This window comes from Lasioglossum baleicum, chromosome 5 (assembly GCF_051020765.1).
Source record: "Lasioglossum baleicum chromosome 5, iyLasBale1, whole genome shotgun sequence".
In the NCBI taxonomy this organism is placed as follows: Eukaryota; Metazoa; Arthropoda; class Insecta; order Hymenoptera; family Halictidae; genus Lasioglossum; species Lasioglossum baleicum.
The window spans coordinates 14,672,875-14,690,432 of record NC_134933.1 but is presented as its reverse complement, the minus strand read 5'-3'; the positions used below and the strand labels follow the sequence as shown (position 1 = coordinate 14,690,432).

General features: G+C 40.9%; 1 protein-coding gene across 1 annotated transcript in view; it reads right to left on the bottom strand.

The window, feature by feature from the left end:
* Positions 1-17,558, bottom strand: part of LOC143209196 (uncharacterized) — a 194,934-nt gene that overhangs the window by 46,561 nt on the left and 130,815 nt on the right. Inside the window, exon 4 of the mRNA XM_076424547.1 lies at positions 9,945-10,088. Coding sequence (XP_076280662.1) covers positions 9,945-10,079 — 135 coding nt within the window. The 5' untranslated portion in view covers positions 10,080-10,088. The remainder of the gene's footprint in view (positions 1-9,944; positions 10,089-17,558) is intronic.

Genomic DNA, 17,558 nt, shown 5'->3' with positions numbered 1-17,558 from the left:
ATTCTTCGACGTGACCGTGCCATCTTCCATACACAAGATCGTATCAAAAGCGAAAAGGAAGGTTGCGGGCTGGTAGAAGCCACGGTGGCTGCAGCTCAGCCCCGAGAAATTATGGCTCTTGTCACGGCTGTTCATTTGTAGATGGAGTTTTTGCTCCCCGAGGAGGCTGCCCCAATCACGAGCCGCGGAAATTGCACCCCCCATCCCCTTTCCCTTACTACTTCGCCTTCCCCCATCCTCTCTCTCTCAACGGAGAGAGCCCGTAGAGCTACCCCTTTTCTTCTCTCTTTCTTCCACGTTCGAACCCCACAACCACCCCGTCTCCCTACCGCCCTGTATCCGCCCCTGGTTTCTCCCTAACTTTTCGCCGACGCCTTACGTCCCCGATACCGCGGCGGATCTATTGACGCTCCGCGCACTCGACTCGAAATGATTTATCGAAAATTGGAAACCTGACGATTGTCGATCGTCAGCCCCTCCCTTCGAACCCCCAGACTTCCCTTCGGCCGTGTGGAAACGAATATTTTTTCACCTGTCTGTGTGTGCTCGCCACACGTTCATTCGCCTGTTAAAGCTTCACCTACCGGATGTCTATTAACCCATTATCATAGTACAACGAGTCAGACTCGCGATCGAAATCTTCAAGGTCTAATAAATGTGAGCGTTACGTCTTTCTTTTTACACGCAATAAAATTTCATTCACCTGTAATCAATAGATTGCGGATTTGATGCATTTATGGTAAAAATGGATAGGTGACCTATAAAACGGTAAAAAGACTATAAAAGAATTTAATAGTGTCGTTATATCACCATCAACTTATTGAAATTATTAAAGGAAGAAATACATTTGTTTATTTGGTTCCAGAACCTTGCAATCAATGCGCACAATTTTTATTTTCCAGGAAGATCCGCAGTCTGGTAATCAATATTTAAGCGTCGAAGTAAATGAGTCGTGTAATGCACAAGTGGTGTAAGTCAATTTACAGCATCGATTTTTTGTTTTCGTACAAAGGGGAATTTCCAAGCAATTTTCAGAATTGTCAAAAAGGCGTATTTCTACTTTAAATGTTTCCTGTCCGAGGAATTCTAGCTTCTTCTATTCTCAATGTCCAGTAGTCGACTTTTAACTTCGTTTTTCTTAGATCGTACAGTTCCCTAATTTGTTTAGTGCACTGATGAGAGTTATCCATTTGACGGTGTTTATAATTCCATAAAATTAATAGAATTAATAGACTTAATACTAACGGAACAATGTGAAATTGGATTTTTACAAACAGTTTAACGTCTTTTGCTGTTTGGTATTATAGGTTAGTATCGGAGCCTTTAAACGTCGTTTTCTGGCAGTAACAGTTGCTCGACAGGCTTAATTACCTCGATTGAGGGAAAAATTCTATTCCAAGCGAACGGAGTCAAAACTTTCCCGGTATGTAACGTCGAAAGGGGAAGCAGAAGGGTGTGGAATCGTTGCGGAAGCGACATACCAACAATCACGGCATCTGAGGCTTTTAACGCGGTGTAAACTATACTCTAAATGATTTAACGAGCGCCACGCGAGTTTTTATGCTTGCGAAATTGGATGAACTGCCTGCGAGCATATGCCGAATGTAATCAAAAAATTAGAAACGATGCACAGAAGATTATACATGCATAAATCCTCTGCTTTCGCACAGTGAAGGTGCTAATGGAGCTGCCAAAGAAACCACAGACATCAAGACATCCTCAATTTTAATTTAGATGTTTAATCTTATTTTTAAATAAATTATATTTCAACATCAATCCATGTTTTTTATGTGTGAAAAATCAGTATATTGCTGATAGCGTTTATATGATGTTTGGTTACTATTTGGTGATTAATTAATGATTAATTAATTCGTTGAGCATCGTATTATTTTATCTCATTCTGTTTTACCATCTATCAACCGTTTCAATCGCATCTCCGTTAGTCTTCCGTATCTATCATTTTAGTTTCAATATATTTATTTTGCAGTAGTTTCGCTCCTCTTTACATATTTCTCTTATTACCTCATCCATCCACACATTTCCCTAACTCACTAGGGAAACCAACTTCCATTTCTACAATCACGCAGCTAGAGTATTCAACAAACTTATTAACCCTCCGTCTGCAACCTGGGTCGTTTGTGTCCGAAGCGAAATTTCACTCTTGAACTTCTTTCACTGCAATATTTATTCATTCCCATGAAATAGAGAAATCCAGAATTATTTTCGATTTTTTTAAAACCTAGAACAAGTCGTCAAGATAAACGACCCAGTATGCAGACAGCAGGTTAAAACTGTCAAAGAAGAAAATAATGTTTTATACGGATACTGTTCCTCGCAATCGATTTCAATAATTGTGCTGTGAAAAGAAAGTATAGATTCTTTTACATTTCAATCTTAAATGAAACTATTATTAGATCACGTTATTTAGGGTGACTTGTTAGTTCACAATGAAAATTGCTGTTGCTATTGAAGGTTCCATTAATCCCTATAATATCGTGTCTGACTCGTGATGAAGATTCCGAACAGAGTCTAATAAGTATGCATGCTACTAATTTCCTTTAAACTGAAATAAACTTCTACTTTGGTTTTGTTAACATTAAACCTACCGAGCCTCAAAAGTAACTGGAACATGCTCCCTTATAAAAATGACAAGATTCATTTTATTTAGACTTTGTGCGGCTCCTATTATAATACGTGTTCTATTAAAGACATCTATACAATAATTTCTTATCAAATTAACGTACAGCTATTGCAGAACATATAAAATACAACAATTCTCTGAATCTCGATCGACAATTGTTTAAACTACAATTAATGTTTTCGGCGCACTGGTTCGATCAATTGGAAAAATAAGCAAGTTTGCAAAAAATTACATGAAATTTAATTCGACGTTTCGGTCTCAATTTAGACCATTTTCAAGAATAGCAAATTCTTATCAAATCGAATTAAATTTCATGTAATTTCTTGCAAATTTGCTTATTTTTCCAATTGATCGAACCAGTGCGCCGAAAACATTAATTGTAATATAAAATACAGTAGATATAAATGTCCACCGTTTTTAGGAAATTATGCGCGAACTACAAAATAGTTCTAATCACTGAAACCGCAAAATAAATCGTAGGACAAGTGGTTAAAGAGTGTTTAACCATGTACCATAGTCAAAATTAATAATCACCTGTCGGTAATGTGTTAACAATATTTATTTTGCATGAAGATCCGCAGTCTATCGTTTGATTTGCACCCCTGACGATCTTGCACAGATACAGCAGACCGCAAAATTGTTTCGGAACTCCGGTTGAGCGCGCTTCAACGAGGTATTAGTAATATTTGCACGGCTCGCGCGCGCGAACATTGAACAAGGATGCCCCGGGGGGCAGAGCGGGGAGCCCGGAGCAAAGTCAGACGTCGCTAGAAAGATCACAATACGCATCGGGGATGATTGGATCGAAATATGGAATCGGTGAAAAGGGCCGGGCGGGCGCGCGCGTTCGCGGGATGAACCGGAGATAAAAGAATTTATTAGTGGCGAACCGGAGCAAATACCGATTTGATTTATCAAGCAGGAAATCCTATCATCTCCATACTACAAGACTTTTCACTCGGGCTCTTTGATTAAAATGCGAGCTTAATCATCGCTCTCAGCCGGCACCTGGGGACTTCGCTCGTCGTCGCCTCTCTCCGCCCACGCAGCCCTAACACAGGGCCTTCTCTTGCCGTCTTTTCTCTTTCTCACCGCGGGTTTTCGACGGGAAGCTGGAAAAACCAGAAGGATAATGCATGACGCCCGCGCGAGTCTCTTGTTGCTCGTGGCGACAGAGAGGCGAGAGAGACGAGCAACAGAAATTCTTCGGCTTCCACAGCTGCTTGTTTTAAGATATTAAAATGTGTCATCAGTTGATGCCTTCGTTACCAGCGCTCATGATGGATCCGCCTAGGTCGTTCCTTCTGGCGGTTCTTCGCCGCGTCTCTTTTGACACACCTCGACTTTAATTACGAAAATGTTACTTTACCTTCGCCGGGCAAGGCCAAGCAGGAAATTGCGTGGATTACCATACGACGCATGGGAAATCGGTTCCGAGCGGTCCAAACTAGTGGCCTTCTTCGCTGGACCACTTCGACGACTTCAATCTTCGACCAACCAACGAATTTAAATAGAAATTGCATCCGTTCCGTCGGTTGACAGTCGATCGTTCTGTCGCGAATAGTTACATGTCGTTCTATGTATACCATATTCATCGAATAAGAGCTATACATGTTCAAATTGAAATGAAACATACAGATATTTATTTATTGGCACATGCCACTATGTTTTATAAGTAACTTCATCTGGATATTCGTCTCTGCGATTCTTTAAAATTGTTTGTGATTGTAAAAAGATAACTACAAAATCAAGATAACAATCTTGTAAACGAAAAACCGTAATACAATCAAGGAAATTTTCAGGTAGAATGCATTGGGTGGAAAATTGCGTTCGTTTAATGTCATCGCTAAAAATCGGACATTTCGTATGCAACAACCTAATACATCGGTCGCATTTGTTACTCGGCGGTTCTACCGTGAACCAATTTTTGTGTTCCGTTCGAGAGGTGCAGAGGGGCGTATCCCTTTAGCGGGTGCAGTTTTGCCAAGAAGTGGTTAACGATGTTAGCCACGCGGGCTATTCTGCGAATCAAAGTAGCCCGGGGGCAAGTGACCTCCTGTGTTCGGGCTGTCCGCGAAATCCCATGGCAGGCCGTTCCGGTCGGGTTTGGACAGAAATTTTATGAACTAAATTATTATAACGGGCGAGATGCGAGCGAGCAGCATGCTTTACGACTCCCAGCATTCTCGTATAGCCTCTCCCTTCGCCGCTCGTCCTCTCGTCCGCTGTTTCCGAGAGCGGATCCTTCCTCCTCCTCCTCCTCCTCCATCGCCTCTTGTATACGATAGAGCTGAAGACACGTCGCCATCATCCATACATTATGTACGGACTAATGCTGTTTTTATTCAACGGTCTCCAAGCCGTATACACCGCCCGGCCCCATCCGCGAGACGCTAAACCCCCGGGCATCGTTCTTTACGGCGATATAATTTAATTTTTCAGATTTAAGAACCGCCTATTCTCCCTCGTCTACGTCTTCGCGCCGTGCCGAGCCGCGCGCCAAAATATTTTCCACCGTGCAGGCTACGAGAGTTTATGGATTTTGGATTGTCTGTTGATGCCGCCTAAAGGACCCCTGGAACGACCCGCATTTTACTATCCCCTGTGCGTGATTCTTTGTCTCGTTCGCGAACCGCGTCGAAACGCAATTAACGCTCGCTGCTACCGGTCAGAATGATTTCAGATGTTTTATGTCATGATTGCGAAGATGTTTTCGTGTGGAGACTTGTTCTCAGATACATTTATTATTCAGGAGTATTTTCCGCAGTTGTGAAATGAGTTCTGATATTAACACGTCTCCCACAACTAAGAGGCTATTTGTATGTACAGATTTATAAATGACAATAAACCCAGTTAGTATATTAAAAAATTCTGGAAAGAACGAATTTAAAAAAAATTGATATTCGTCACTTAGACTGGAACGATGTCTCTCTAATGAGTTGATATGCGGCGGTTAACGTGTTAAGCGAGTGAAGGGGTTGAAGTAGCATCCCCCATGATACAATCTGACTCTCCAGTTCCATTGTGATTTCGAGGAGCATTTTAGAGTTGATAAGCGTCACGTAACGTGTTAAGCGAGTCTCCAGGTGACAGATCACGCACGATGCCCGCGTCTATCTTCGAAATCGAGAGACCAAAACGTTCTGCGGCCGGTGGTCGTCGATTCTCGACGTGGTGTCGCCGGAATGCGTGGTACTTACGCGGCCACCTACGCGCGCGTACGTGTGAAAACGTGTGTAGAGAAACGCACAGAGGTCGGAGCGACAGTGAGGTCAGGGGTGAGGGGGTGAGTGTAGATTGAGGGGACCCTATGGAGTCGTGAAATCCATCAGACCAGGCCTCGAGCCCCGTTTGCCAGCGCTACTTACGGTGGTGCGGCGAGAACGGCATCAACGGGACTGAGAAGACCTGGAAGATGTCGGGGGTATCGGACGGAGGGGGTGTGCAGGGCCACGAATAAAATATCATCCACGGTATGTCCCCTTTGAGAACGCGGCATCCCTTTTCCATCCCTTCTGACTTTTTTTGTTCATTCCAAGCGTCGCAACGCGTACCTACTCTCTCTCTCTCTCTATCTTTCTGGGTCTCACCTACGCGAGCACCTCCCTGCGACGCACGTCCGGGCGAGAGTGCACGGTTGTCATTCAAATTTTCAATTTCGATCTCTTTGACGCGGCAATCGGGTCGCCTGCAACGCCGAACCTTTTCGAGTCGATGCTTCACCTTGATATTTTTGGATTCCTTCGTTTTTTTTCCGTCGTTGCACGCGAAATGTCCGATTTTCAACAGTAACTTTAACCTTTTGTGCTTCGAACGTTTTTTTGGTGTCACTGAAAATACAAATTCTCTAAGTCAATTTAAAATACAGATACAATTTTTTTTAATATTGTAATATACGGTTTGAATTTTTTTGGGAAGCTAGAGCAATTAGTTTACTATAGGATGTGAAAAGATATTTTTTCAAAAATTGCAATTGATCGGACTTGTAGGAAAAATACTAACAGCTGCATTTTAAAACTTTTTTACGTGGGCCTGTACTGAAAATTTGAAAAGTACGTTTTGTAGGTCTGCGTCAATTATATGCACTGTGACAGTTCCATCGAAATCGGTTGATGCAGGAAAAAACGACAGGCATTGAAGGATGTAAGAATTCTTAGATACAGGCAGAAAATCTGCAATTTTTACCATCTTTGAACGTTTGTAGCTCATTGCAACATCGACTGATTTTTACGAAATTTTTAGAACATGTTTACTTCACACAGATCTACAAAGTGTATTTTTAAAATTTTCAATTTTGTATTTTTTTTCTACAATTCTGATCAATTGAAATTTTTGAAAAAATTTCTTTTCACATCCTATAGTAAACTAATTGCTCTAGCTTCCGAAAAAAGCCGTGTAGTACAATATTAAAAAAGTTGTCGTCTTCTTTAAAGCGTCCGAATATTAATTCGAGTAACTGTATGTCCATTTCAATTTTAAATGTTAAAATATACTTCTATATGTATCCTACGATATTTTAAAAATATTCTCCTCTTGCAAGTGTGGATCCTAACCATAGTTTGTCAGAATTCTTAATAGCGTTCAGCAAAATTATTCGCGAAGGAGAGATCTGATCATCTTCTAATTTGTTTCCTAGCTCAAGTTCCAACTTGGACGCAGACACGAACCGAACAAGTCGGTGAAGTTTGATCGAAATTGGGCGATTGGTTTACGATCGGCGAGGCAGCGTAGCAGCGGAACGTTATTACGGAGGGCGGGATGAGGCGCGTGCGATTTTCAGCAGCGACAATGCGATTACTAAAACATCGTCGTAACATAGTCAATAAAGCTGTGATACTACTGCCTGTGCCGGCGATCTCCCTCAGCCTCTAACGTTACGACTGCGATCGTGGAGAAGGAGATCGGCGCGTGTTGTCAGTCGTATACCCCCTCGCTCGCGCGCTCGGGTGTGGGAACGCGCGATGGGAAATTCAAAGAAAGCGTAAAACCTTCCTTGGTGACAAATCCATTGGTCGTATTCCGTAGAATTTTCAATTATCGCTTAAATAAAATATCGCCCGGCGAGGAACGATGGAAACGAAAAGCAGGGCGGTACGATATGACGTAAAACTTTCCTTACGGCGTCCTCTAACTGAATTGTACATGCCTCGACGGTACTTTTATAGGGCCCCGGCTCTCCCAAGGAGACGAAACGGGCTACGCAGCTCGTAAAATTATCGCACAGTAATAAACGCGAACAACCGCCGATAATAAATTACGGAATCGAGGCGACCGAAAATATTGATTCCGCTCCCAACTAGAGACAACTATGATCTCCCGTTTGCACCTTTAGAGAAGACCTTTAATGTTAACATGCACAGTCATGTGCATGCTGCTAATAATAATCCCATGTGTGGTTTTATAGCTTAATAATAAAAATGTGATCTCCCAAACATGTTCGTCGTTGATTTTATTAACAATGCCATTCACGACTGCTGTTAACATTCTCATTAAAAGCCCACAAAGTTACAGAACCAATTAATTTCAATCGATCTTCAAGCTACTGTCGGCGTTTGTTATTAAAATTTGATTAATAATCGTTTTTGAGTTGCTGTCATTTTGTGAAAAGAATTTTCAATTAAATTTTCCAATTTCCCTTTAATTTTTTTGAAAACGAAGTGAAAAGTATTCTTACAATTATTAGGTGTGCAAACAAGTTCTTTCCCCTTTTTTTCTACGATCAATACTTCTGACCGAATTCGAATTACTTCCCGATTTTTGGTGCCATCTGAAAGAGCGTTCTTTTAGTTTTATGAAGAGTCATGATGAGCGCTAGAGAAGTTTCGAGTCCTATGCAACAATTTTTATACTTTGCATTCCAGCTTAGGAAATCAGCTGCGTGCTACTGAAATGGTTTTTGCAACATGCAAAAAGTGGTACTAAAGATTTGAAGCCGGAAATTTTAATTTGGAAGACGACGATCGTTCAGGTGCTCCGAGAAAGTTTGATGCCGGTGAGTTAGAGGAATTGATGAACGAAAATCCGATCATCACGCAAGAAGAATTGCCTGAAAGATGAGGGGTCACCATACGTACATAAAATGTATTAAAATCTTTGGAAAAAAGGGGGAAATAACTTATTTGCACACCTAATACTTAGAAGAAATACTGACTTGTGAATTTTGCAGACGTTTATGCATTTTCTGTGTTTCCAATGCTGAAAAATAGAAATATTTCTGATTCGAAAATTAAGTAAAAAGTTCCGGTTTTAATAGTATTCGTAGAACGCTATCCTTTTCACGGTGGAAACAAACGACTGCATTATCGCCGCCCGAGCAAATGATAAAATATTTCCGAGATCCTCGCGGAACAAAACGAGGAGGTTCCGCGGGTATTGTGTGTACCCTTTTCCCGGTAACCGGTCACGCGAAAACAAACGACGTTGAAGTTTTTAATATTCCCCGTAAACAGGCACCATCTACCTCTAGAACGAACTTTGAATTAGCAGAGACATATTCATACGTGGAGTTTGCATCGAGGGTCATTCCTCGGAGGGCACTCCGTCATCTCACTGCTTCTCGCTCAACCTCACCTTCCCGGTACTGTCCCATGGACGTCCTTAGGGAGAAGCAGCTCATTAATTAAGTCTTTTTGCAGACTGACCCGCACAAGTGGCAACGAAAGCTTAAAAAGCAACCGGGTCTCCATCACCTACACAAGCCAGGCCAGGTCGCGTCTTCCTTTGTCCAACCAAACATATTATGCCGGTTATGTTTGTTCTCGTCTTCAGTTAAACTCCTGTCGTATCCTTCGATTCCTACCTTCTTCGATTCAATAGGAATTTTCAGAAGAATTTCCAGTAAAAATATATTCAAATGAAAACTTCATTCTTTCACCTTTATACGGGCTAACAAGTTCAACAGATTGTAACGAACAGAAATCGAAAAGATAGTTCAGTGTTTCTTCAAAGAGATTTAAGATTTTGGAATAGAAAGTTCACGTATAAATTGCAGAGGTAACGGCAGGGTATTTAGTTATGGAAAATACTTTTGAATGGCTAAAACAGCGATTACTGGCTGGCATAACTGATACGCCGTGATTTCCACGACTCGATTACAGAAGACGTGCGAGCTGCAGCGCACAGCTATGGAACATTTGAAATTTAGAGGAGGCTCGTACGAGCGAGCCGGGTCGCAGAATGGTCGCAAGTGAGTTTCCTCGGCGTGTTAGCGGCAAATTGTTAAGGGATAGGGAATACTACGTACGTGAACATGACATCTGAGCCGTGCTGGAACTACGGTAGCGTACATATTGCCTTCACTCACGTATGCAAATAAGTTCCAGGCCGCGTTGAAGAACCTCGCAGGTGTGAAACGTAATAAGGACAAGTGATTTTCGATACCCGTACAAAAGCCTCGCTTGATCTTCCAATCTTCTTTTATACACTCCGAGTCAATCATGTGGGAACTCTGAAAAATATCAACGAAACGAAATCAATGATTATTTAATGCAACGATTTTCCTTCGAATTGTTCAAGATGATACTGATGGGGGACATTCATACATTCATTATAAGAACGCGACTTGATAAAAAATAATTAGTAGATTGTGGATTTTTATGCAACAATTACTATTTTAATAATATTCAGGGTAGCATTCAGAAAAGAGGGATACATCATTAAGCTTTTCTTGTAATATAAACTTATACTTTTTGATAAATGAATTTTTATCTCATTATTAATATGAATAATATCAAGGAAAGAAGAGCATGTATGTATTATGGGGTAGCAACTATATGCCTTTTACGAATACAAAAATAGTTATTGGACTGTAGATTGTTATGATTAGATTGCGAATCTTTATGCAAAATAAAAAATGTTTGCATTGATTGCAGGACACAGGAGCCAAATAATATACGTTGATATCCTTAAATATTTTTAACGTGTCCATTTTCGTCGTAAATGCATAAAATCCGCAGTCTAGTTATGATTTCATGTCAACGATAAATGTGACAAAATCAACGATCGCGAAATAAATTTCTGTTCAGCCTGAAAAATGAAATTCTTGTCAGATCTGGTTCTTCAGAGACTAACAGAATAGATGAGAAAATAAAAAAACATGGTAGCTGAATGGAACAGCAAAATGGGTTGGTAGATTGTACGTCGTACACAGTGTCCATAGCAATTATAGCGGTGCAAACTGATCGAAGGAGGACACGGTGGTCGGATCAGAAAATTAGAATCCACTGCTCGGAGGTATTTTTGCGAGGTTCGAAGTTGCACGGCAATTGACGAAGAGGAATCGAGGAGGAGAACGTTTTCAACCGCGAGATAGCCTTCACCCTCTCTCACTATCGCCACGGCCCAAACGAAACAAACAATATGTTAGCAACCCTCGACGATATTTCGAATTTGAATTTAAATAACTTGGCAGGATCGGCTCTGGGACTCTGGGACCACGCACGAGTATTCCTTCTCTCGTTTCTCGCATTCCCTCTCTCTCTTTCTCCCGTGTCGTCTCTCGGTCTTCCGCGTTTCACCTCTTTTTCTCGTTTCCTCGATCTCTCGCTTCTGTATGTACGTGCCGCGATATTTGACTCCGACACACGTACACACGTATACACACATACACGCGCGCGCGCGCACGCATAGTCGCACACAGAGAGACATAGACACACAAGAATCGTCGGTCTCGACTTATAAAGTCGTTAGCCCTTGCGGAGCCTCGAACGCCGTGAATGAGAAAGAACAGACAGGGGAATACTTGGATACTGACCGTGTGTTAATTCTTAATTGATCTAATATTTATAATATCGTCCAGTCTCGGGAACCTAGCCAGATTTCCCCTGGTGACCGGAGTTACGGCGCCGCGGTTATATTGAAAAATATCGAGCCGTCAAAATGTTTGCACGTCCTTTACCTTCGCTTCCTTTTTTCCCCGTTCTCTCTTTCTCTCTCTCTCCTTTTTGCTCTCTCCCGTTTCCGAACACCCGTCCTCTGCGGAATTTTTTTCGACCTCGGACCAAGGTACAGCTTGATTAAAGTTTACTTTCCGCGAGGTCGGCAAATATGTCGTTTAAACTAGTTTCGCCGCGCGGCCAGATGAAATCGTTTCTTCGGAGCCGTGAATTCGGGAATCGAATCCCACGATTACCGTGCCCGCGAGATCTATGCTTCTGGAATACACAGCAATTTTTTTCAAATAAAAATATTTAATCGTAGGCAGCAATTCTTAACCTCAAAACCTAAAATGAATTCACGATCTGTACGAATGTAATTATTATTAGATCCAAATTAGTAAAAAAAGAGACTAAAAAATGATATAAAAAAATATCTTTCATAAACATGAATCCATTATTTCTTGTTTCCCGAAGGATTTCAGAATCGAAATTGCGAATGGATCCGAAATATCGAACTGAGAACTAATTCGATAAACTGAAGGCATAAATGGATGTTGACGGAACATTGTCCACAGCTATTCGGTAGTTCGGGGAGCCCGAAGAAGAGCGTCTACGCATCGCAATCCTCGAGGGGGCGCGTCAGGATTTTCCCGTTGATGCGTAACAGTAGTTCGTGTATTATTCCCGGCAATGAGATGGATCCGTCTTTGGGCAAACAGCAAGTGGTGTAAGGACCAGGCCGAGCAAGCTGTCGCCTGGTCGGGCACCCGGTGACAACGTTAATATTTGAGAATCCGCTTATCGTGTGCTTAATATGCAAGGGTTAATATGAAGGCGCCCCCCAGGAGTCGTAAGGTGGTGGCACACGTATGCTGGATACGTCCATGCCACCCTTTACCCGCGAGCAACCGGGGGGGCTAACACCCCGCTGCATATTTCATATTTATATTAACCTGATTAAGACGTGTCGTCCCGCGGCTTAATGCAGATATGTGGAGTTTGTTTCTGAACTGGCATTCATTTTAATGGAATTTGTAATTAAATGAGCTATGCCGCGCCTCGTCCCGTCTCATTCGTGAACCGCGCGAACCCTCCTAACGTCCCCTTTCAGTCTTTGATTCATCAAATCTCACCCTTTTCGCGATCTAAGATGCCGTCGTTCGTTTCGCATAATCCGGGTCAACGTTCTCTAACGACTCTCATCGATTTTCTATTTTCTGCAAATCTCACGTATTAATTATCAATTTCTTCATATCCAGTCAACAATGATTCACATTTCTGGGATCGTGCTATGGGCTAGATATTCATTATTCCGTTAATCTCATTGCTAAATAGGAATCGAATAGAAATTTCTTTTTCTATCAAATTCTGTGAGAGAGAGAGAGAGAGTTGAAGAGAATATGACAAAATTATATATAATGAATAGAATGTAATTAATTAATATTATAATATTATGTAATTAATTAATATAATTAATATAAGACAATTACGTAGAATTGAGACCATTGAGAATTGTACCATGTGTTTTTGTGTAAGAGGGCCGTTTATAAATACATACTTAAATATTTTTGTAAATTGTTCCAGAGTTTTTACTGTCTCATATTTTACGCAGGCTTAAAGATATTAATTGATGAACACCGAAGAGACGACTCCATCAAAATCTGCCGCCGAATGTTCCACCTCTAAACTAAATTACTTTACGCATTACTCTATAGAAGCAACAAGAAATTAAGAATTTATAGCGCATAAAAAATTGAAGGCGCAAAAGAGAATTTGAACTTGATGGACTTGTACACGGTCCATTGCCTCCGGTTTAGGTGTTTGGGGACGAAGAGGGTTAAGACAGTATCGGTAGATCGTTAGCATAGCCAGTGGTCGAATCAGGGTCACAGAGTGAACGAACCGCGAGAGGTAGCAAAGGAGTGAAGCTGGCAGGGTGTGGGTTTTGAGGGTCCGGTGCGAAGCTCGGCCGAGGGCAGAACGGCATAATGGACACATTAGTGCTTGGCCTCCAGTTTAATTAGTTTACATTACGGTCGCATCGTCACCACCGCGAAAGGGAAGGCCCACGGACCGGAAAGGGAACGAGGAGCAGGGATCAGAAGCCGGAAGGTGGAGAGAGATCGGGCGAGGAACGTGCGCACGGCACACCCGTAGGGCCAGGTCGGCTTGATTAATCGGGAAAGTTTGATGTGAGTTGACGGAGACGCTAATCACGCCTCGTAACCGAATAATACTCTGCACTCTAACGTGCAATATTCATGAATCGCTCGCTGTACAACCGCCAAACGGAATTCATTATCAACGAGCAATCGTTCGATACCCTGGGCCAGCTTCTTATGTCATCGGCATCGGAGGATTTCCATCAAACTCATGTTCGAGCAAATTGTTAAGAATGTATGTCCTGAAGACTCTCTTCGGATCGCTGGTGATCCTTGCCTTGATCAATTTCTTGTCTCCACGTTGTTATAATGTTATTATTAGACAGCGGATCTTTATGCATTTATGAAGAAATTGGTTGGGTGAAATATAAAACAGTAAAAGATTTTAAAAATTCGGGAATGTTGTAATATTCCTTTTAATGTAACAAAGTCGTTAAGGGATGAAATCAATTTGTGTGTTATTCCTGCTTTCCACAATTAATGCAAATCATTTTTATTTTGCATAAAGATCCGCTATCTAGTTATTATAAACACTTGAGGTTTATTATCAACAATAACCATTTGATACCGTCACCCAAGAAGTCAGCTTTTTGTATCATCGACTGTTTCATTTGCGTCTAACATTTTTTGTGAGCAAAAACGATTAAACGTGCTGCACACCCATCAAACTTGCAACCGGTCCACGAGGTGAACTTACTGATTCATCAGCTGGTCTAAGACTTCCTCTTAGTTAGCCAAAAATCAGACCATATCATGTGCACCTGCCAAACAGAATTCACTATCAAAAGGAATCAATCAATAGCATATTGTTACTCCAAGAACTCAGCTTCTTGCTTCACCAGCATGCTACGAATCTTAATACAAAATGCAAAGTTTCTGCATTAATTGCAACGAAGAGGAGTTGAATAAAATGTGCGACAGAACCGCACATATTGTAAAAGGTGAGCAACTTCGTTCGGAAAAATAAGTACTATAAAGTCAATCTAGCTGTATAGAAAACCAGCGGAAATACTCTACGAAGCATTGTTTTGTATTGCAGTAGCTATAACTAACGCTACATATCGAGTTGAGAGTTTTACTCTCGGCAGTCGCCCTCGGGAGCAGAACTCCGCTGGACAGAGAGCTGGCAGCATAACTCTCCAATAGCTATCGTACCTACCCTCAAGAGTGATATTCACAAATATCTATTCTCATTTAAATAAATATCACAAGAAGAATAGTGCGTGTCCTTAAAACTAGCGCGGCGCTATAGAATTTTTAGGAAAATTGCGTGTGATTTCGTCACGGAGTCAACAATTTCATAAACGATTTCGGGGTATCAAGTTTCGTCAGCGAACCCCACCAAGCATGCGAGGAAACAACAATGGGCTTCGTCAAAATAATTAAGTGCATCATACGCAATTCTTCCTTCACCCTGAAAAAAATATCCATCAACCCTTAGCAGCTCACCCCCAAGTACCAGCGAGGGGGCACGACTATCAATTATTAACACCTCCATCTGTTGGTATATCTTCTCGGAGCCCTCTACTCGTAGACTGTTAACAATGAGCCTCTGCATCATGCTACGTATCGCTTTGAGTATTACTGTTGCTCCTCCGTTTTCGATTTGCAAACTATAAAACGCAACGTGTCGAACCTCTTTCCCGGATCCTGAATATTAAAAGGTAAATGACTGTACTTATTTATTTAGATTCACTGGAACTTGACTTTCAAGTCTTTCAGGGGCTAAATTGGTCTCGATTATTTAAAAAAATATTCTTCTGCACATTTTCTGATTTTAGAAATTTGTCTACAAAATTCGTAAAATTATTGTGGTTCAATTTCAGATAGAAGTAATGTTTTCTCTCATCTTACGTGAAGAATTTTAATTCTGCCCGGGCAAATATCTTTTAAGAAGAAAAATTGTCTTTTGAAAGTTCCATGTGCATAATAATGAAGTGTTCACCACTAAATACATACCCACTTGTTTTTAATATTAAAGCATACACAGCAGTAGAATATTAAACGTATACTTTTTAATATTAAAACATATGTAACGATAAAATATTTAATATTGAATACAATGAAATGTAAATGTGCTATTAAATTTGTTACCGTTTTTGATCAAATAATCAAGGAACATTTAATAATAAATATGTCAGTTGACCATGACCAGCTGAAATTTGTGACAATATTCGAAAGTGTTTATAAATACTTGATTGTTTTCGTACGTTCGGAGAGACGATTGCGAGAATATTAACTATAGGATGCAGTATGGCATGGCATTCGTTGCACAGTGTCCTTGGTTCGTCAGCTAAATTAGCCTCGGCGGAGCAATCCCTTTGCATCGTCGTGTAAGAGTGTTTTATGCGACGGAGAATGCAGTACGGTGTTTTAATCAAGTGCCGTAGCATATTGTGCCTTGAGCTAAATGCGACTCTACGCCGTCCGCTCCGCAGGGGTTCCTTCTACAAATTGCTACCTATCGCGCCCCCTGCAGTTATGTCAACGATACGTCATGACACCCTGAATTGGCGACTTCGACATTAGAACGTATTATATCGCAGTACCTGCATAAGTGCATATTTCACTGGGCAGTGTCACTAGAAAAGCAACTGTTCCCCTAGAAGGGAAGATTTTAGCAGACGTCATTTGCAATCTTCTCACATTTTCATTGTTCCACTTATTTTGATCAACTCGTTGTAAATTCAATTTGGGATCTTGTCATTTGTCTAATATTCTTCTCTTTCTGTGAACCATAGCAATATAATATCAATAATAAATATTTTCTTGAAACGCGTAAAGACTTCCTGAACTTAACACTGAACCATTTATAAAAATGTTGCATTTATCAGCAAGTTGACGCCGACGCAAATAAATTGACACACCCGTAAAGCAAGAACTGTGCCGATGAAAAATTTGATATTTTCATAAGGAACTGTCACATATTAATTTCAGATAATTAGAATAAAAATCCAATAATTTGCATAACGATGGAAATGGCATATGTTACGTTCAAATCGTTGGAAAGTGTATAGATAGAAAGAACTTTATACATATATGTATACGGGCTCGTAAAGGCGACAGTCATTACACATTTATGCGCCAACTGTCACTGCACAGCAGGTTGTGTTTATAGGCGTAAAACAATTTCCAGCATAGAAAATCACGCGTTATACTTTCCTATTATAGCATAACGGCACGGTATTCAACGGGGCTCGTAGGGCTAGCATGGCATTCGTTACGGGGGTATTCATAAACCATCATAACTTTACTCGCGTGGGTTACGGGACACGTCCCTTCCTTCCATTCGGGACACATTCGCGAACCTTTCACTAGAAATGAGTCATTAGGATATTTGCGAAAGTTCGCGAACGTTTAACTATCGGGACTGTAAGTTTCGAAACTGAAAAGCTCTCACTCCGTGCGAACGTGTTACATTAGCTGACCATTTTATGGCACGTCTCTGCTCATTCCTACTAATTAGATTGCTCAACCAATATTTCCAAAAATTTCACTCCATTTTTGCATTCTACCACGTTTTCATTTACTCGCTTTCTTGTCTGTCTGTTTGTCTGTTCGATACAAAGTTTGCAATTTATTCTAAACTAACTTCCCGATGAGCTAGAGACTTGAAACTTTAAACGTAGATCAGAACTGGATGACAATGCAATATTTAACTCGCTTTCTTGTCTGTTCGTTAGGGTTAGAGTTCCGTACGGAACCCTATTATGTACTCATCAAAATGTTTGAAGTCGATTGAAAAATTTCACACACACAAGATTAGAAAGCAGAAAATAATTATTTAAATATAAAAAAATTGTTGATATATGTACCACGTTTTTAAGGCGGACTAAAAAGTATAAAATAATTTTTCCTAGACCCATAAAGATTCCTAAC